This window comes from Myotis myotis, unplaced genomic scaffold (assembly GCF_014108235.1).
Source record: "Myotis myotis isolate mMyoMyo1 unplaced genomic scaffold, mMyoMyo1.p scaffold_m19_p_3, whole genome shotgun sequence".
Classification (NCBI taxonomy): Eukaryota; Metazoa; Chordata; class Mammalia; order Chiroptera; family Vespertilionidae; genus Myotis; species Myotis myotis.
The window spans coordinates 174,860,110-174,882,080 of record NW_023416335.1 but is presented as its reverse complement, the minus strand read 5'-3'; the positions used below and the strand labels follow the sequence as shown (position 1 = coordinate 174,882,080).

Here is a 21,971-nt window from a genome sequence, read left to right as displayed (position 1 = left end):
GATAAAGTACCCAAATACACAAGGAAAGATACATAGGAATCTTCAGAATACTGTTTACCTCTGAAGGAAGAAAGCGGAAAGAAATGAGGGAGGATATTTAGATGTTACATGTAATTTTTTTAAAGAACTGAAGGCACCCAGCCAGTGTGGCTCAGTGGTTGAGCACTGACTTATGAACCAGGAGGTCACGATTCAATTCCTGGACAGGGCATATGCCTTGGTTGCAGGCTCTATCCCCAGTAGGGAGCAAGCAAGAGGCAAACAATTGATGATTCTCTCTCATCATTGATGTTTCTATCTCTCTCCCTCTCCTCTCTGAAATCAATAAAAATATATTTTAACATAAAAAATAAAAATTTAAAAACACTATAAACTGGGAAAGAAGAACCCCAAATCCTAGGACAAAAGGCTTCTAAATATATTTAGAAACAGATTATTGAATCCAAAGACTGAACTCTAATCCAAGATCTTTTTAAATGGCTGTACAATGTGGTTACTGGGAAGGGGAAAGCTTTTCTTTGTTCCTCTGACATTCTGTTTTCGGAGGCCTGAAAATTAAACTGACAAAACACAGATTAGCAAGAGAGAAAGAAAGACAAAGTTTATTCACATGCATGCTCATGCCTATGCCTCAAAAGAAAAAAAAAAAAGAGGCTAGAATTTAGAGTTTATATACCATCTTAATAAGGGAAGGGCAGGGTTGGGGGGAGAAAGAAAGGACCCTTCGAGAAAAACAACAGGTATGATAGTCTTGTGACCATTTTTGTTTATGCAATTTCTCATCTGACTTCTCCATGATAGGAGGGGCCTCTGCAGTATGGGAAGTCTTCCTTGGAGGGGGTTTGATGGCAAGTGAATCCTTTTAGAAGCTCTGCTTTCAGGCAGATGGAATGAGGGTGGTAGTTCAAAGCTTTTCTTTTTTCTTTTTTTGCATTGGTCGGTTCTCAAAAATCTTCAGCTAAACACAATTTTATGCCATAGTGGTGGCCGTTATGGATCCCTTTGAAGATTCAGAAAAATATGATGGCAAGAGAATAAGTAGTCTTGGTGGAAATGTCAGTCGGACATGAAAATTCTAAAGACTAAGTTTATATTGATAAATTTTCAGTCTTCATCCAAAATAAGACTATCCTTAAATATGTTAGAAGCTAAAACTTCTGGAAAGTAAGAAGTTTCATCAGAAGTAAAATGCGTGTTTGCTTGTTTTTTTATTGACTTTTTTTAGAGAGACAGGGAGGGAGAGGGAGGGAGATAGAAACATCAATGTGAGAGTATAATGTGCATTGGCGGCTGCCTCCTGCATGTCCCTTACTAGAGATTCAGCCCACAACCTGGGCATGTTCCCTGACTGGGAATTGAACCAGCAGCCTTTTGGTGTATGGGACAACCCCTAACCAACTGAACCACACTGGCCAAGGCAATAGGTTTTTATTTTAAAATACACTTTATCTCCTACTTTACCAATTTTTCTTTACTCTGGGAAGAAAGAGTTAGAGACCCCAAAAATTCATGGAAATACATAATTGAAAATGGTTGTCTGCTAGGTTTAAAAAATAATTTCTGAGGGTTTTTAACATAAAATTTTTATTAACATCTTTATAGATATTTTTACGTTACCTCTAATTTCTTGGCACAAGGTCCACTAACAAGCGCAACCACACCATTGTCAGATACCTAAGCAAAGGGAAAAAGCAACACAGCACATAAATGGGACGGACCTAAAATTTTCTAAAAATTGTTAATCATTTAGATATAACTTTATTGCCTCCCATTCAGCAAATATGTGTTTTAGCTACACATACCTCCCACCCTTACTTAAAATAACTGAGCAGAATGTGCCAAATTATACTGCAATTATTTAACCACCAAAGCATGAAATAGTCAACAATTTCAATAAAAATAATTACGTTCTTCTAATGAGTCACTGAAAAGACATTGGAAAACCCCATACAACCTCTATATTTCAAGTCTATATTTCATTTACCTGAGTAGCTGAAAAATCAACAGACTGCAGAAAAAAGCAGTTTTCTCCTAATGCGTGTAAGGACACGTCAGTAATACCTAAGCAGCCACCTAAATCAATGACCTTTAGCAGCCGGCAATTGTGCGCAAGAGCAAGGACTCCTTCATCAGTGAGACTGCAGCATCTTTTCAAAGAAGCTTCGTGCAGGTATGCACAAGATGAAGCCACAGCTTTTATTCCTGGGGGGAAACACAATTATGTATCAATGAGCTATAAATGTATATAGATGAGAAATATGACTAATTTTCATTTAACTGAACACTAGTACTGATATATCTACTTATATGACAGCCCTTTCAAAATAGTTCATCTGTGAGGATATACTTATCTGTCAGTGACGATGCCATTATTTAAAAGTCTTTGGACTGTTTCAGGAATTCTCTACACAGCCTGTAGTATATTCTTCAGAATATCTGCCATTAATGGTCAGCTTTTATTGATTATGACTAGAGAGCAGATTTGCTTTTAGGAAATAGCCAAGTCATTCAGAACCATATTAAGTAATTAAATAGTACATGATTCTCCTTTTTGTTAAAACAAAAGTTTTAAAGTAATAAAGTCAATTTTCTTGTGGCCTCTAAAGAAAAATCAAAGTTAAATTGCCCAAATGTCTTGAGTAATGTTTCCATGCTTATCCTTAGGAATCATACCTATCTATGTATTTCCTCTCCCCTCTTTGACTCTACCCTTTTCTACCACCATGCTCCTTCTGTTAGCCTGGACCAATCTTACTAATAAACTGATGCAAATGCACACTGGAGACTGGTACGTGATAATGTGCCACATAAATAAAAGAGTACTTCAGGATTCTGGGCCCTTCAGTCCACTGTGAAAAGATACCTTTATGGGCAAAATACACAAAATAGAAGATGGTAAATGTATATGTAGGTTATCTTTATTGTTTTCATATCTTAAGAAAGAACTTTTCTTTTATTCATCATTGTACAGAATGAAAGTTATTTTTAATGAGTCATTATTTGTACAAACATTTAAAAACTTATGCTTCTTTGCAATATTGTGATAAGCCTAACTTGCTAACTAAGATGATCGAAAACTATAGTCAATAACCCACAAAGTTTTCCAGAAACTTAGCCAAATAAGTCCCTCTTTCTTATGGGAAAGAAAAAGGTAAAATATTCTATTTTGGAAAAAAAATTATAAAAATTCACTAATTCATCTCTGAAGTCAATATCTTTAAAAACAAAAACAAAATCCACTAATTCACATAATAATGACACTGAAAAATGCAATTGTCTGGCTATATTTAAAAACTATGCATTGTACACACTGATAGGAGAGTTGCCTGGTAAATTTAATCTGATAATTTAGCTTTCTGTTGTAATATTGCATCCAAAAAGCCTTAACAAAGTATCAACTAGTCATTTCTTCTTCCACTATATCAGGCAAAATATTTAAAATATAGAGGTATCCACCCATGTTTATTTTAAAATGTCTAAAATAGTGACTTGCCCAGTGTGTTTCTTATCTTTCAGCACTGCTTATAAACAAGAATTCTAATTTGGATTCTTTATCTTAGTTTGAATATTTTTGTTCATAAACATAGTTCCTATTTCTTTGACCTCTTCATACTTTCTTTTGACATATTTCCCTGTTTTGTTCCTAAATTATACCAGATGGTGAATAGTAATCTACCAATTCATTCAATGTTAATAAACATACCTTTTGTAGTTATAGAAACTCTGTTTTCTTTTGAGGAATTTAAATTTAATTTCTTCAGTTTTCTGCAGTTACCCAGGTGCAGCAGAGCAGTATCTGAAATATCACAGCCCTGTAGATCTAGAGTCTGGACTTCAGGATGTAAAATCTGGAACAAATACATGATTTTGAAAAACAAATTTTTCCGATAAATATAAATGTCTATTCCATATTCAGTGTTTTGGGGGTCATAACAGACAACTGGAGGATGGAAAATACAGCAAGGAATATAGAACATATCTGTGTGGAGATGAATACATAAAGCAGGGGGGAAAAACAAGCCTATTTCCCACTGGAGGCACACCTTCTAGTGCTTCTAATGTCTTCATAGGAACAAAAGGACTGCTGAGAATACAGGGTGGGTACAAAGTCCCACTAGACCTGAGAAGCAGAATCCGCATGGTGGAGATGCTTCTTCTCTTCCAGTAGTTCCTGCCTGTTATTAGACATTCTAGCTCTGCATCTCTCACATACCAAATGCCTACAGAGTACCAATACTGCTTATCTGGAACATTTACCTCCTTCATTCTTATTTTTGGGACCTAGTACAAACAAACCCAGTATTGAATATTCACTTGAGGGCAACAAATAGCAGATCCATTTCAAAGCTTTCTGAGCTCTCTCTCCGGAAATATTTTTCTTTTCTTTATTCCAAAATAGAAATGGCTTTACTTTTCTGAATATAAAAGTAATGCGTTATTATTGTGAAACATTCAGACAATTTAGAAAAATTATACAAATTATAAGAATTTCTATTTACTGGACACTTACCAGGAAGGGTACTAAGTGTGCTGTATACACTGTCACTTAATATTCTGTCTCTTGTTCTCTCTCACACGCACATATACACACACCCTTGAGAGACTGGTCGTTGTCCTTTTATTAATGAGGGAATTGAGGCATCCAGAGCTTAAAGAGCAGCACAAACTACACAACCAAAAAAGGAGCACAGCTAGGTTTGGAAACCAGTTCTTCCTAATTCCAAAGGCTATGCTTCTAACCACTACAACTAGAGTTACCCATAATACCAATACCCAAGGAAAAACTCAAGATTAGTTTTGATGTTTCTTGAGTTAAAAAAAAAAAAGCCTTTGAGGAAAAATGAGATCAGATCATATATACTTATGAGCACTTTTTACAAAAATAATTGTGGTTGCGTACTAGTCCATAAATCATTAAATGCATTTTATATGGCAAAACGCTAAGTTGAACATTTAGGCTGATTTTTCCTAAATAATGTTACATTGTTTATATATGCTGTATATAACTGTTGACTTTTTAGGTTATGATGAGCATACTTGTATGCTTTCCTGATTATTATTTCCTTGAGATTAATACCAGAGGCAAATGTTAATTACGTGAGGTGATGGAGATGCTAACTAGCCCTATTGTGAACCTCATTTTGCAATAAATAAGTATATCAAATCAGCACGTGTTTCACACTTTAAGTTTACACAACATTATATATCAATTATGTCTCAGATTAAAAACATACCAGAAATAAAATTGTTGTGTCAATGGTAAGCAAAATTTTAGGACTTTTGATAATGCTAAACTGTCCTCCTCAAAGGCTTTTATCATTTCCACTCTCATCAGCAGAAGATAAAAGTGACAGTTCCCCACACTATTGCCAACACTGGGTATTACTATTCTTTTAAGTTTCTGCCAAACTGAAAGACAAACTGTGACTTTTATTTCTAATGAGGTTAAATATCCTTTTATTTGTTATTGGTGATTTATATTTTTTTCCTTAGAGTATTTTATGATTCTTCTATTTTAGTATTTGTTTTGATTTTTCTTGTCGGTTTGTGGGGATTCTTTATATTAAGATTAAAAAATCATAGAATTTCATACATATTGCAAATATTTTTCCTAGTTATGTGACTTTGCTTTTTTTTCCTTTTTGTCATAAAGATCATATTTTGATGTAATCAAATACATCAATCTTTTTCTTCTTGGTTTCTAACTTTAGTGATTTGACCAAGAACTGCAAAGCAAAAAAGTTTTATTTGGTGTCCTTGGAATTGCAATTCTGGTACTACAAATTTGGGTAGAAACCCAAATGTGTTCTGAGGGGAAGAGAGTTAGTTTATGAAGACAGAAAGAGTGGCGCTGCCAAAGGGTGACACAGTTGTTGTAAAAGGCTGTGATTGCCCTATCCGGTTTGGCTCAGTGGATAGAGCATCAGCCTGCGGACTGAAGGGTCCCGGGTTCGATTCCAGTCAAGGGCATGTACCTTGGTTGCGGGCACATCCCCAGAAGGGGGTGTGCAGGAGGCAACTGATTGATGTTTCTAACTCTGTATCCCTCTCCCTTCTCTGTAAAAAATTAATTTTATATATACGTTTGGTTTTTTTTTTCTTAAAGAAAAGGCTGTGATTGATGCTGTTAAGCAGACTTACACTGTGCCATCTACACATGACTGTTGCCTTGTCTATTGCTAGGTGAAAAATTTTTTCTTAATGGAGAGTTCAGTAGTGCAGAACCAGTTCCATTTGTGGTTTAGCTTAGTTCAAAAGTTCCTTTTCACATGGGGGGCGGGGGGCGGGGGGTGTTAGCTCAGCTTTCTGGAGGCCTTTAGATGGCTCTCTTGACAATATCAACTCCATTTTGCTGTTTTTCTTTCACAGTTCCCCCTTTTAGTTCGAGATTTTTCCTTATAAAGCATCAATGATCAATCATTAGGAAGTATCCCTGGTCCATCATTGAAAAAGCAATATGGATCCCATCCACCAGGAAGGCTCATTCCTGGTATGTCATGTCCCATGTAGTATACAAAGTAGTTTCCTGAGTGTACAATAGGAGAGTTTATGGCCACATGTGAGCAACAAGGAGGCTTACTGGAAACGGAACTAAGTCACATATTCTTCAGATTAAAAGTTCTTTGTAAAGGTGGTCTTAGTTAGGATTTATTTGTTGTAACATCTCTGGGCATTGGGCTACTATTATTCTGGTAGTGGCTGTTAGTCATTGTTCAAGGCACCTAATAAGACACCTAATTAAGGTAGTGAACAGTATAATCACAAAAACCAATATGGTCAAGGCCTGGAATATAGAACAAATCGAGGCTCCTCTTCCTGCAGGTCAGCTAGATAAGTCCGTCCAATCCCAGTTTATAGGGTAATGTTCAGCCTATTTGAGGATTTTACGTATTTTTTCACAACCTCAAGCTGTTGTATCACTTCACCTGATTTGCTGACATAGAAACAACATTCTTCTCCCAATAGCCCACAAGTACCACCTTGTGGGGTGGCTAAGACATCTAGGGGCCTGGTTTTGTAGTATTACCTCTGCCAGACTGTCAATCATTTCTTGTTGTTTTTCAAGGGCAATTACAGTAGTGTTCTACGTTGTGCTACAAAAATATAAAAATTTCTGATAGGCTTCTAACTCAGTTACTCCAACCTAAGGAAAGAAAGCTTTAGCACAGGAATGCCCAAAGCCTCACTTATCTATTATAGGGTTTCAGGGGGAGAGAGGACACCAAATCCCAGTTCCATTTGGTTTGTTTTGGTCAAAGTTTATAGACAAAAGAGCCTAGATTGGGGATAATGGCAGAAAAATGAAGACAGCATCTTCCTGGTGACAGCATCAGGTACTAACATAACAATATCATATCCACTTCATCATTGGGTTGGCAAGGTGACATATATAATTAGGCCCTTCAACCCAGACTCTGAGGGGAGAATTAAGTTCTATTTCTGAGATAGGGACTGCATATCCTTTGTATGTTAGATAATCATAATAGTCATTAATGCAGAAGACATCAAAGTCATCATACATAAAATTAAAAGAGCAACTGAAGTTTCTACATATTTGTGTCAGAATTGAAAGATTATCATGGATTTGGTTGTTCCTAGTTATTTTCCACCAAATACCAGATTTTTTTTATCTTGTCCCCAAGAGTGAGAAGATATATGATTTTCAGGATTGAGTGGTGTTATTGCCTGAATTTCCCCATATTAGAGAGACATTGTAAGAAGTAACACTGTAGTCACTTAAGTCTCATCAAGGTGTGAACTCATGGTCATCTGAACCATACAAAAGGCAAGTTATACATTTTAAAAGGGACAAACCCAGTATTTTGCCTGAACCATTTATATTTTCAAAATAGTTAGATAAGTTATAAGTCCAGATTGTATTTATGGGTATTCCCTTGTAGGTAGGGAAGACCTTACAGATAGATTTGGCTACAGGAAGGTTAAATGATCCATATGTCCAGTTAGATTTTGTAAGCTTTCAAGGCCTGGTCCAGGGTCTTGGGAGAGCTGTTTATATCTGTTTCAATCCAGAATGAAAATTCTAGTTGTGGTTTTGGATTATTTAAGAATTTTCATCTTAAGATCTCCAATAGGCTGAGAGGCCCACTCAGGTGTGGATGTCCTTTTTAAATGAGAAACATGAATCCATGAGTCAATACCCTTAAGTTCAGCATTACTAACCTCATATGCTCCTTTCCACCGGGTGTGAGGGCATATTTTTGGAGATGGCATTTCCAATAGACATAATCTCTGAGTTGGAGATAATGATTTGTAGATCTCCTGGGAGCATACTATGGAAATTTTGCTCTATGAGTTGTTATTCTTAAAAGCCCCTATAAGTTCCTATAGTAGAGCAGGTCTCCTTTTGGCAATGCTGGTGCATAAATTCATTGACCTAATTTTGTGGGTTGCCAATAATAATTTCAAAAGGAGACAGCCGAAGGGAGTAGATCTAGGTTGAGCAATATTAAGGGAAGAGCCTTACGTCTAGGAATATTAAAAGTCTCTAAGTTTTGCCATTTTGAGGTTTTTAAATTTTATTTTATTGATTTTTTAGAGAGAAATATCAATTTATTGTTCCACTTATTCATTGGTTGATACTTTTTTAAAAAACAGTGATTCTTTTGTGTTTTTTAAAAATATATTTTTATTGATTTCAGAGAGGTCGGGAGAGAGAGAGAGAAATATCAATGATGAGAATCATTGATCGGCTGCCTCCTACACGCCCCCCACTGGGGATTGAGCCCACAACCTGGGCATGTGCCCTTGACTGAAATCAAACCTGGGACCCTTTAGTCTGCAGGCAGACACTGTATCCACTGAGCCAAACCAGCTAGGGCTATTGGTTGATCCTTGTATGTGTCCTGACTGGAGATCAAACCCACAACCTTGGCATATTGGGACAATGCCCTAATCAACTGAGTGACCCGGCCAGGGTGCCATTTTGAGTTTCTATTATTCTGTTAGTCCATTTTGAAATTGACCAATGCAACTGATGTCGGTGGCATTTTTTGATCAAAGTTCATTTGGAATGGAATCTAAAAGAGGGTTTGGGTCAATTAAGGTGACTGAAAAACTGGCATAGTTATGGATGAGTCCATAGACAAGTCCTCTTGAAAGTCATTAGTTAGAAGCTTAAGATGTAAGAATATCTCCCCCTTTTGAAAGAAGGAAATATGGGCTTTATGAACTTCAAGAAAATCTTGTCCTAGGAGATGAATAGGGACAGAATAAACTAAAAGAAACCGATGAGTTTGAAAAGATCCAAGTTGAAAAGGAATTGGAAGGAATTGGGAGACAGTCATAGATCGACTGGAAACTTCCACCATTTGTATGGTTTTGGTACTCCAAGAAAGAGAAAGGGAGGCTGGTAGGGTTAAAAACTGATAAGGTGGCTCCCATATCCATCAGGGCCCTAGTTTCTTCATTCCCAATAGATCATTTTTCCTAAGGAATCAGTTAAGAGCATGGGGAAACCCCTTTTTTGATCATTAGAACAGCACTACTGCAAAGAAAACTTTGATTGAATCCCTGAGGGGGATTCACAAATTCTATAGATTATAGGCCTTTTGAACACTAAACAACCTTTTTTCCAATAATTAGGCTTTTTGCAATAATCAAAAACCCCTTTTGCCTGGCCGGCATGGCTCAGTGGTTAAACATCAACCTATGAACCAGGAGGTCACAGGTTTGACTGCTGGTCAGGGCACATGCCTGGGTTGCGGGCTCGATCCCATGTGGGGTGTGCAGGAGGCAGCAGATTAATGATTCTCTCTCATCATTGATGTTTCTCTCTCTCTCTCCCTCTCCAAAATAAAAATTAAAAAACAAACAAAAGATGAATAAAAAAGCACTGAGGTATCTTCATTGGCTTCATCTATACTGGAGTATTGCATAAATCTTTTTCAAATCTGTCCTATCTAATAAAGAGGTAGTATGCAAATTGACCATCACTCCAACACACAAGATGGCTGGCAGGGGAGGGCAGTTGGGGGGGACCAGGCTGGCAGAGGAGGGCAGTTAGGGGTGACCAGGCCAGCAGGAGAGGGCAGTTAAGGGCAATCAGGCTGGCAGGGGAGCAGTTAGGCGTCGATCAGGCTGGCAGGGGAGTGGTTAGGGGGTGATCAGGCTGGCACGCAGAAGCAGGTAGGGGCAATCAGGCAGGCAGACAGGAAAGCGGTTGGGAGCCAGTAGTCCTGGACTGTGAGAGGGATGTCCGACTGCCCGTTTAGGCCTGATCCCACCAGGGTCCCAGATTGGAGAGGGTGCAAGCTGGGCTGAGACACACAGCCTTCCCCGTGCACAAATTTCATGCACCAGGCCTCTAGTCACAGTAATAAAAAACAATTTCATTGTGTTTTTTAACACACTTAGAATTTTTCTTTCAATCAGCAACTTGAGGAAAAGCATCAGTATCTTTTCATGAAGTTGTTTAGCCAGCTTTGAGACTTCACGCATGGCCTCTTATCCTAGATGGGAGAAGTCGTTCATAGGGTCTTTTCATTCACCTTGTTTATCCATTCTCTAGCATGTCCTTCTCCTACTAGCATGTGGATAAGCTGGCATATTTTCAAAAAATAAGTACTCACTAGATAGGCACTTTACGTCCCATAGGGAAGGGGGAAAAAAGCCTGTAAGAGAGGAGGCCCAAATAGAGCCTGAACCTCAACCAATGTAGGAGATTCTGATCCAGGAGGATGTGCCACAATGATCCGGGACCACTGGGAAGACAACAGAGTGCAGTGGACTCTTTTTGGTACCTTACTCAAATCCACGAAGGCACTGAAAGGAGAGGTAAGTCACTCTGAATCCCACTTTTTGACACCATGTAATGTCAAATAATTTTGACCAAGAACTGCAAAGCAAACAGAAGCTTTACTTGGAGTCTTTAGAAATTGCAATTCTGGACACACAGATTTGGGTAGAAACCCAACTGTGTTCCAAGGGGGAAAGAAAGAGAGTTTATAAACACTGAAAATGGGGAACTTCAAAGGGATTACACAAGTTGTTTTGAAAGAGCTGTGACTGGTATTGGCAAGCGAATTTATACTGTGCTATGCATAATTGATTGCTGATGTCTTTCCTTAAATGAAAATTTTATTTCTTAATAGGGAGTTCAGTGATACAGAGACAGTTCCAGAAACTATAGTAGGATGTAGCCATTTATGGTTTAGCCCACTTCAAAAATTCCACTTCATATGGAGGGGTTGTGTGAGTTCAGCTTCCCGGAAGCCTCTGGCTCCATTTTAGATTGCTCTCTTGACAGTATCAACCCCATTTTGCTGTTTTTCTTTCATAGTGCCATGTTAACAAAGACCTTCTCCCTCCAGGGACTATGAAAGATTCAGAAACTATTTCAAGAAGAGCTATCCAAAGATGTGTGCAATTTTGCAACAAAAGTTAGATCTAGTTTCATGAGCAGGACTCTTGCAAGGATGGGGAATAGTGGAGAGCACCAAGGAAAATCATACTTTTGTTTTTTCTCTCTCATTCATCCCCTTAGCCCATTTTTATTCAGGTGAAATTAAGTTTAAAAGAATATTAAAGATTGCCATAAAAAATGTAAGTCAGTGAAATATAGATGAAAGAAATAGAACAAAATGGGGATGGTGGGGAAGAGATGAATCTCACCAGTTTTCTGCAGTGTTATAATGTTTCATCTGAAAGCCACACATAAGTTATATATCCCACAGAACCATCAACGTTAAGAACTTGGATGTTATTCTACCTCCATAGAGTTAAGTAGACTACAACACGAAAATGTCTTTGTTCAAATGCAAGCTAACACAAAGAAAATAAAGCATTAAAAGTACATCAGGTTGATGCAGAAGAAACACTAAGACACACTGAAGCACAGTTACAATGTGAAGTCCCAGTCGTATGCTGGAGTGCTAAATCACAGTTTGCTTCCTTTTGATCACAGCCTTGGGGGAGAATGTGTGGTAAAGACATCAATTTGTACAGTAGTGCCCCATTATCTGAAGTTTCACTTGCCATAGTTGCAGGTACCCGTGGTCTACCATGGTACAAAAATATTAAATGGAAAATTCCAGAAATAAAGAATTCATAAGTTTTAAGTTGTGTGCTGTCCTGGGTAGCATGATGAAACCTTGCACTGTCCTACTCCATCCTGCCTGGGATGTGACTCATCCCTTTGTCGAGCATATCCACACTGTATACACTACCTGCCCGTTAGTTACTTGGTAGCCACCACAGTGATCAAAATGACTGTCATAGTATTGCTGTGCTTATGTTCAAGTAACCCTTATTTTACTTAATTATGGCCCCAAAGCCCAAGAGTAGTGATGCTGGCCAATCAGATATGCCAAAGAGAAACCATAAAGTGCTCCCTTTATGTGAAAAGGTATATACATATTAGTATATGACAAAACATGGTATATATATAAGGTTCAGTACTATCCACAGTTTCAGTCATCCACTGCGAATCTTGGGATGTATCCCCCACAGATAGGGGGGACTACTGTAGTTCTAGTCTCTGTAGACAGTGATGATGGTTACAACCCCAGAGACTCTCACTTACTGCCCCCGCCAAACACACACACACACACACACACACACACACACATAAGGGACTTCGGAAAACTGTTGTCTTGGGGATGGAAGGTAGGAGAGGGGAACTTTTTTTTTTTTTCAGTATCCTTTCCTGTTTTGATTCTTATCTGCCTTCTTTCTTCTCCTCTTCCTCTTTTCTTCTCTAATTCAAATAATAATAATAAAGTTCTCTTTTTTGTTTAAATATATTTTTATTGATTTGAGAGAGAGAGAGAGAGATAGAAACATCAATGATGAGAGAGAATCATTGATTGGCTGCCTCCTGCATGCCCCATACCAGGAATCAAGCCCACAACCTGGTTCACAGGCTGATGCTCAACCACTGAGCCATGCCAGCTGGGCAAAGTAAAGTTCTCTTAAAAACAGCCCCCGCCACCACACACACACACCTGAGGCTCAATGTCAGACAGAGTGGCAAAGCTAGAATTTTAATTCAGGTTGGAGACCCTTACTATATTTATTACCTTAAAGAATAGCCAATTTTAGCTTAGTTGTAGGGAGGGGAGTAAGTATAAATTAGTAGGAGTGAGGTATCTAGAAAAGAAATGTGAAGAGTTTAGAAAAATGATCTTTAACTGCTGGTTGTTATCCATGAATGGACAAAATCAATTTAGTAGGCTGTGGTCAACATTTTTTAAAGGAAATAAGACAAAGCAGAATAAAATAGAGAATATCAAAGTATAATGCACAGAGTACATTGAGTCCTCACTTAACGTCATTGATAGGTCCTATGACTCTAAGCCAAATGACATATACTGAAATCAATTTTATAGGCTAATTGATATAAACAAGAGTTAAATTCTTAAGGCATCTCATCAACATTATAACAAAATGATGTTATTGGAGGGCCTGCTGTACTGTCACGGGTAAGTGTGGTTTGTGTGCTAGAGTCACGATGTGACATATATTTCTTAGTGTGGATCTTTTTTTTTTTTTTGACCACTTATTTATTTAACCTGCACTTAATGTTTCACTCCTTCCAGATTTATTATGGTATAATTGATCAAAAAGTTTAAAACTTTTAAAAAACATGGAGATTATGGTGCTGGTACTATGAAGACAAGGGAAGCAACTGAAAAATGGTAGGAGAGATTTTTTAGAACTATTACACATGAACATTCTGGTTTTCTAGAGAGAAAAGAAACCCTGATGCTTTATTATATCTTAAAAGTATTATTAATCCTACCATATACCATTGCTCCAGAAATCTGAAACCATATCCAAACAGTAAAATATAATATGCTTGCTTTATAGTTGTACATACTCTTACCTCACTTATATTTGAATCTGTTATCTGTCCCTGCAGGCTCATCATTCTAATCAGTCTATCTTTTATGTTGGGAGGCAAAGGCTTAATGTCTGTGATATATCTGGAAATATTCTTCGTGAAGCACCAAAGGCATCTGAAATACAAATGTGATATAGTAAATTATACTGTACCAGTACTGAGTCTTAACATTTATTTAATGCTGTTTGTTAGCACTTAGTCCTTTCATAAAGAGAGTACATTTTTAAATTTTATTTTTCAATTACAGTTTACATTTAACATTATTTTGTATTAATTTCAAGTGTATAGCAAAGTGGTTAGATAATTATATACTTTACAAAGTGTTCCCCCCAATATTTCCAGTACCCCCCTGGCACCATACATAGCTATTACAACACTGTTGAGCATCAAGTACAGTTTTATGCCTTAGCCGGTTTGGCTCAGTGGATAGAGCATCGGCCCGTAAACTAACGGGTCCCAGGTTCAATTCCAGTTAAGGGCACATACCTTGGTTGCAGACAAGGCCCAGTCCTGGTTGGGTGCATGCAGGGGGCAACCAATCAATGTGTCTCTCTTACATCGATGCTCCTCACTGTCTCTCCCCTTTCCCTTCCACTCTGTCTAAAAATCAATGGAAAAATTTCCTTGGGTGAGTATCAACAAAAAAGAATAATTTACCAAGAATCAAACCAGCAACGTCTTGGTGCATGGGGCAATACCCAACCAACTGAGCCACACCGGCCAGTGCCATGTGACAGCATTTTATCCACTGAAAACTTCTTTTAAAATTGGAGTGGCAAAAAAAAAAATTGGACTCAATCCTTTCAAACCCTGCTGCTGCTTTAACTAAGTTTATGTAATATTCTGAATCCTTTGTTGTCGAAAAATCTTCACCAGAACTCAATTCCATCTCAAGAAACCACTTCCTTTGCTCATCCATAAAAGAAGTAACTCCTCATCTGCTGAAGTTTTTTCATGAGATTGCAGCAATTCAGTCACGTCTTCAGGCTCCACTTAAAATTCTAGTTCTCTTGCTATTTCCACCCCACCTGCAGTGACTTCCTCCACTGAAGTCTTGAACCCCTTGAAGTCATCCATCAACTTCTTCCAAATGCTTGTTAATGGTGATATTTTTACTTCTTCCCATGAATTATGAATGACATCTAGAATGGTGAATCATTTCCAGAAGGTTTTCAATTTAATTTGCCCAGATTCATCACTATAATCTACCATCACTATCCTGGCAGCTATAGCCTTACAAAATGCATCCCTTAAATAATAAGACTTGGGAGTCAGAATTACTACTGACTCATGGGCTGCAGAATGGATGTTGCGTTAGCAGGGTTTAAAATATTAATCTCATGTACATCTCCATCAGAGCTTTTGGGTGACCAGATACATTGTCAATGAGCAGTAATATTTAAAAAGGACGCCCTGACCGGTTTGGCTCAGTGGGTAGAGCGTCGGCCTGCGGACTGAAGGGTCCCGGGTTCGATTCCGGTCAAGGGCATGTACCTTGGTTGCGGGCGCATCCCCAGTGGGGGGCGTGCAGAAGGCAGCTGATCGATGTTTCTCTCTCATCAATGTTTCTAACTCTCTATCCTTCTCCCTTCCTCTCTGTAAAAAAAAAAAAAAAAAAAAAAAAAAAAAAAAGTCAATAAAATATATATTTTTTAAAAAAATAAAAGGAATCTTTTTTTCTGAGCAATAGGTCTCAATAGAGGGCTTAAAATATTCAGTAAACCCCACTGTAAACAGATATGCTGTCATCCAGGCTTTGTTGTTCTAGCTATAGAGCACAGGCAGAGTAAACTGAGCATAATCCTTAAGGACCCTAAGATTTTTGGAATGGTAAATGAGCATTGGCTTCAACTTGGAATCACCAGTTGCATTAGACCCAAGTAGGAGAGTCAGCCTATTCTTTGAAGTTTTGAAGCCAGGCATTGCCTTCTACTCTCCAGCTATGAAAGTTCTAGGTGGCACCTTCTTCCAATAGAAGTCTGTTCTGTCTACATTGAAAACCTGTTGTTTAGTGTAGTCACCTTCATTAATTATCTTAGCTAGATCTTCTGGATAACTTGCTGTAGCTTCTACATCAGCACTTGCTGCTTTACCTTGCATTTTTCTATTATGAATTTGGTTTCTTTCCTGAAACCTCCTGAACCAACCTCTGCTAGCTTCAAACTTTTCTTCTGCAGATTTCTCACCTCTCAGCTTTCATAGAATTGAAGAGAGTTAGAGCCTTGCTCTGGATTAGGCTTTGGCATAGGCGAATGTGATGGCTCGTTTGATCTTCTATCCAGACCACTAAAACTTGCTTCATATCATCAATAAGGCTGTTTCATCTCTTATCATTCATATATTTACTGGAGTAGCACTTTACATTTTATTCAAGAACTTTTCCTTTGGATTTATAACTTGGTTATTTGGAGCAATAAACCTATCTTTTGACCTATCCTGGCTTTTGACATGCCTTTCTCACTAAGCTTAATCATTTTTAGCTTTTTATTTAAAGAAACCTGTGACTCTTCCTTTTACTTCAATACTTAGAGGCCACTATAGGGCTATTAATTGGCCTAATGTCAATACTGTTGGATCTCAAGAAACAGGGAGGCCCCAGGAAGGGGAAAGAAATGGGGGTGGGGGGTGGGGGGTAGGGCTTGCCAGTCGGTGGAGCAGTCAGACCACACACATTTATCAATTAAGTTTGCCTTCTTATGTGGATGTGGTTTGCAGGGCCCCAAAACAATTACCAATTACAATAGTAACATCAAATATCACTGATCACAGATCACCATAACAATAATAATAATAATAATAATAATAATAATAATAAATTTTGTAATATTGGGAGAATGAACAAAATGTGACACAGAAATAGCAAGTGAGGAAATGCTATTCGAAAAATGGCACCAATAGACTTGCTTGACCCAGGGTTGCCACAAACCTTTGATTTGTAAAAATTATGAAACACAATAGTGAGGTATACGTGTACAACATTAGTATGTAGCTGCCACCACATACTCTTTTTTTTTTTTTAAGCAGCTATTAACCTGCTCATAAGCTCGTGTTGAAACTGAATGCCTGAGCACGAGACCTTGTGACTGACTGTATGGTCTGATATCCTTATTTTGACATGGATCAACTTGGACTCTTATAAGTTTAAGTTATAAGAGAAGGACCAAAGGCCTTGCTGACCATATGGAAATGGTATATTCAAATTGATAAACTGGTACAGCCACTATGGAAAACAGTACAGAAGGTCCTTAAAAAATTAAAAATAAAACTACTATATAACCCAGCAATTTCACTTCTGGGTATTTATACAAAGAAACAGTAACACTATTCTGAAATGACATATGTCCCCTATGTTCACTGCAGCATTATTTACAATAGCTAAGATATGAAAGCAGCCTAGGTGTCCATTGATAGATAAAAGGATAAAGAAGATATTACTCAGCCATGCGACAACGTGGATGGACCTAGAGAGTATTATGCTAAGTGAAGTAAGTCAGACAGAGAAGGACAAAAAACTATATGATTTCACTTACAAGTGGAATCTAATAAACAAAAGTGAATAAACAAAATAAAACAGAAACAGACTCAGAGATAGAGAGAACTGATAGTTACCAGAAGAGAAGGAAAAAACGGTGAAGGGGATTGAGAGGTACAAACGTCTAGTTACAAAATAAATAAGTCACAGTGATATAATGTACAGGGATAGGGAATACAGTCAATACTATAGTAATAACTTTGTACAGTGACAGATGGTTACTAGATTTATCACAGTGGTCACTTTGTAAGATACACAGGTGTCGAGTCACTGTGTTGTACACCTGAGACAAATATGATGTAGGTCAAGTATAATTTTTTTTAAAATCACATTTGGCCTGGCTCTAGAGCAGTGGTTCTCAATCTTCTGGCCCTTTAAATACAGTTCCTCATGTTGTGACCCAACCATAAAATTATTTTCGTTGCTACTTCATAACTGTAATGTTGCTACTGTTATGAATCATAATGTAAATATCTGATATGCAGGATGGTCTTAGGCGACCCCTGTGAAAGGGTCGTTTGACCGCCAAAGGGGTCGCGACCCACAGGTTGAGAACCGCTGCTCTAGAGGGATCTTTGTTTTTTTGTGGAAAAGTGAGTTTTGGGCGATACTTTATCTGCCACTCAGACCACCTGAAGCAAAGCCATTGGCTCAATGAGACCCTTAATTCACAGACGTTTCCCTAAGTGTCTGGGCCTAGTTCAGTGATGGTTCTGCTCAGTTGAAAGCTGATGGTTTCACTGGTTGTCAGTAGCTGTCCAGCTGAATCAGAACTTTGGAAGATAGGCTGCAAGATGGGCTGATCAGGGCAATGTGTGAATAAAAGCTGTTACCCTTACCTTAGACCAGGGGTAGGAAAACTATGGCCCATCAGCCAAATCTGGCCTGTTGCCTACGTTTGTAAATAAAGTTCTCTTGGAACACAGCCATGTCCAGTCATGTATGTTTTGTCTATAGCTGCTTTCACACTATAATGGCAGAGCTGAGACCACAACAGATCATGAAGACAATATTCATATCTACTTCTCTGTGGGCCACTCAGAAAGGTCACCAGAACACCTAATGATATCACCAAGGACATTCAAACTGCAAGCCAGGAAAACTGCCACCCTCATTCCACCATCTAAAGATTCAAGCTCAAATCCGGACATTTTCTTGACTGGCTGCTCTCCAGACTCAGAAACTGAGTTTATAATTGCTCCAACTATGATTCTTTGTCTTTTTTGTTCCATAGAAATGCCTCTTATTAAATACCTGATTGTTTATCTATAATAATAAAAGGGTAATATGCTAACTAGACTGGAAGTCTTTCAGATGTCATTCCGGATGTCCTTCCTGACAGAGCCGGGGCTGGAGGGAAGCCAGCCCAGGTCCCGGTGTCTGCGGGCAGCCTGAGGGAAGCCAGCCCGGGTCTCAGGTGCCTGCCGGTGGCCAGAGTAGGGAAGCCCGGGTCCCGGGTGCCGGAGGGAAGCTGGAGCTGGTAGCCGGGAAAGGAAGGCCTACTCTTGCACGAATTTTTGTGCATTGGGCCTCTAGTACCATATAAAGGCCTATCTTAGATGGAAACTTACCTATAACACTGCCTCCTGAAAGAAGACATCCTCATGTTTATCCTGCCCTGAGCAACGATGACACAGGTCAATGCAGTGAGGCACTAATGCAGTACTGAAAGCCTTACTTCCACCAGGTCCAAAAGCTTTCTGTGATTCCCTCCCAAAGGAAGGCAGTGTGCCGCACACGTTAGAACCTAAGTTTACTGGAAAGGACATCAACAGAGGACTGCCTCATTAGAAGAGACCTTATCCTCTGCAAAATCTCAACATTTACAGCAAGCATTTATAACTCTTTAGCCAGAGTTATATGAGATAACCACATAGCCTTAGACATCCTAACCACCCAACAATAAGGTGCTTGTGCTGTAACTGGTAAAAAGAAAAAAAGTTTTATGTTAATAAATCAAGAATTGTTACCCAAATCTTAAAAGGTCTTACTTAAAGATCAGATAATAATCTTTCATCAAACAGGCAACACTTCTTTCACTGATTTATTTAATTGATTACATTTTGGCACTGGGGAATCTCTACTCTAGGGAATTTTTCGATCCTTGGCTATCATTCTCATAATCACCATATTAACCTTCCTAGAGCACTGCATCCTCTCAAGAATTGTAAATGCCTTTCAACAACCACTCACATCCAACGTTATCACCAGGATTAGACAACTTGAAGAATTCAGTGATCCCACCAGCCACGTCCAGATGACTTGGCAACTGTAGGGAACACAGTAATCATATGGCCATCCATCCCAATGACTACATCAACAGTGGTAGCGAGAGTAACACTATACTGGTTGACACTCTTAGCCTGCTGAATGACCAAAAGGAGGGATTAAAAAATAAAATAAAATAGATACCAGGCTTGAAAATCCCTCAAGCAGAGCAAACCAGTTTGGCCACATAAGCAAAAGTTACTCTAGTTTATTTCATGAACAAAGTGATATTCAAGAGATTATTTCTTATAAATGCCTTTGATAATCAACTTAAATGATCTCCCTAAAATTGTATAAGATAATCACTTTTAACCAATCACTCTCACTTTAGAAGCCACCCTGATAGGGGAGGTGCATACAGTTGTTTTACAACTATTCACACAGAAAAGACATTTTTCTTACAGACCCTGGGAAACTAGACCCGTTACAAGAAGAACATGGCCCAACGATAAGGCAGCCTTGACCCCAGATGAGCTCCTCGGGGAAAAGAAGATACATTTTAAGCGCAGATGGAGGACAGAGCCTATCTGAAGGCAGACAGTGTTCCAGGGCTAATCTTTGCAGCGACAATGATGGGAAGCAGACCCTGGGAACTCACTAGTTTTAATCCCCCACCCGACCCCCACCCACCCTCTATCCTATCTAATAAAAGCCGAGGTGGCACAACGCCCCAAGATGGCAGCCCTCACGTTGTCACAAGATGGCCAGCAGGGGAGGGCAGTTGGGGACCTAAATCGGCAGTTGGACATCCCCCAAGGGGTCCCAGGTTGGAGAGGGTGCAGGCCGGCTGAGGACACCCCCACCCCTGCACGTGCACCGGGCCTCTAGTCCTCATACAGTATAAACACTGGCTTGAAATGAACCGTCAGAGCGGTGCTTTGGGGGTATTACACCTGTCACTCTCAGATCCGCTGGCCATCTGAATAGTAAAAAGCACCACAGAGACGCAACCTCGTCTCTACCTATGTGCCTCCGGTAGCTCCGGGCACCAGGACTCCTCCTGTCCCGTTTCCCAGCCACAGGCTCTGAAATAAAACTCTCTGAAAGCTCTTTTGACAGTAGGCATCCTTCTACATGAGGCCTTCACATGTGAAGTTTATTGCTCACTACAGTCCCAGAGGCAGGCACCGTGACAGAACTTGGTGGGTCAAGCGCTCGGCACCGGGACAGCCTGTCGCTCGCCCACCGCACACAGCGGTGACGCGGGTCACCCCGCCTGAGAACCGCCCCGCGTCCGGCACAGGGACTGGGCCGAGCCATGCGGAGCGCGTCGGTCGCGCAGCCCCGGCCAGCGGTTCCTTCCCCCAGGGCTCCCAGCCCGTCACAAACGGGCCCCGCCGGGAACGCGGACGGAGAACTCGGACATCATGTGGGGACGTCCCGGGCGGCGGAGGGAGCGACCCCCTGCCCCGCGGCCCCCTGGGCACCACTGTCACCGACGCGGAGACGACAAGTGAGGAGCCCAGTGGAGAAACACCGGCGGGGCCTCTACGTGGGTCCGGCGGAGGGAAGGGGCGGGAGGGAGAGCAGCGCAGAACCGGGCCGGGCGGGGGAGGTGCTGGGCCCGGGCGAGGAAGAGGAGGGGGCCGAGCGGACTCACAGATCCAGGAGCTGACTGACCGGCTCCGGGTGGAGCATCGCGGCGGTCCCTCGAGAGCCTCCTCCGCGGTCCCAGGGCCGCCTGAACCCAGCCAGAGACCGTCCTTCAACTCTTGCTCCCCACACGAACGTAGGACCTCGTGACGTCACACGGCGTCTTCCGAAGACTGGGACGGAATCGGCGAGGAGAACCCTGGGGGCGGAGTCTCAGAGAGCTTCGCGGCAGGGGCTGGGCGATAAAATATAGACTAGCCCTAAGCTCGCGTGAAGCACCATGGGAGTTGTAGTTCTTCCACCTCGCGGGCTCCAGCTCCTGGCGGTTTCCCCGGGAGATGCAGTCTCACGCGCAGCCCAGCCGGTGCGCCTCTGGCCGCGGTTGCTGCGTTTACTACGGGGACGCATTTGATGCTGCGACATACGTTTAGCGGTGCAGAGTCTGGAGAGCTCTTTGGACACGGGCTCCATTACCGTTAAACGGAGCATTTTAGAGGATCCGGGGATAACTGCGGTTTACTGAGCACTTTCTGTGATGTGCGCACTGCGCTCTGTGCCTCCAATAATTAACCATGCTTATTAATCCTGTGAAGTTGGAGTTATTGAGACTTATTTTACAGATGAGAGCATTACATGCTAACAACAACCAAAAAAGCTCCGTAAGAACGTCATCACGGAGGTAGAGGTTTTATGTTACTATCAGAAAGGATTCTAAAT

The 21,971-nt window shown here is 40.2% G+C and overlaps 1 protein-coding gene across 3 annotated transcripts in view; it reads right to left on the bottom strand.

Annotated features, from left to right (window-relative positions):
* The window catches only part of AMN1 (antagonist of mitotic exit network 1 homolog), a 32,617-nt gene extending 11,197 nt beyond the window's left edge, over positions 1-21,420 (bottom strand). The window contains exons 1-5 of one of the 3 annotated variants that reach the window (XM_036298839.1): positions 21,262-21,420; positions 13,844-13,976; positions 3,704-3,848; positions 1,985-2,202; positions 1,618-1,674 (exon numbers count right to left, since the gene is read on the bottom strand). In XM_036298839.1, coding sequence (XP_036154732.1) covers positions 1,618-1,674; positions 1,985-2,202; positions 3,704-3,848; positions 13,844-13,976; positions 21,262-21,299 — 591 coding nt within the window. In that variant the 5' untranslated portion in view covers positions 21,300-21,420. Of the gene's footprint in view, positions 1-1,617; positions 1,675-1,984; positions 2,203-3,703; positions 3,849-13,843; positions 13,977-14,347; positions 14,399-18,964; positions 19,015-21,261 lie in introns of those variants that run through there. The other 2 variants (XM_036298841.1, XM_036298840.1) reach the window with 2 other exon arrangements.
* Between the last annotated feature and the right edge of the window lie 551 nt (positions 21,421-21,971).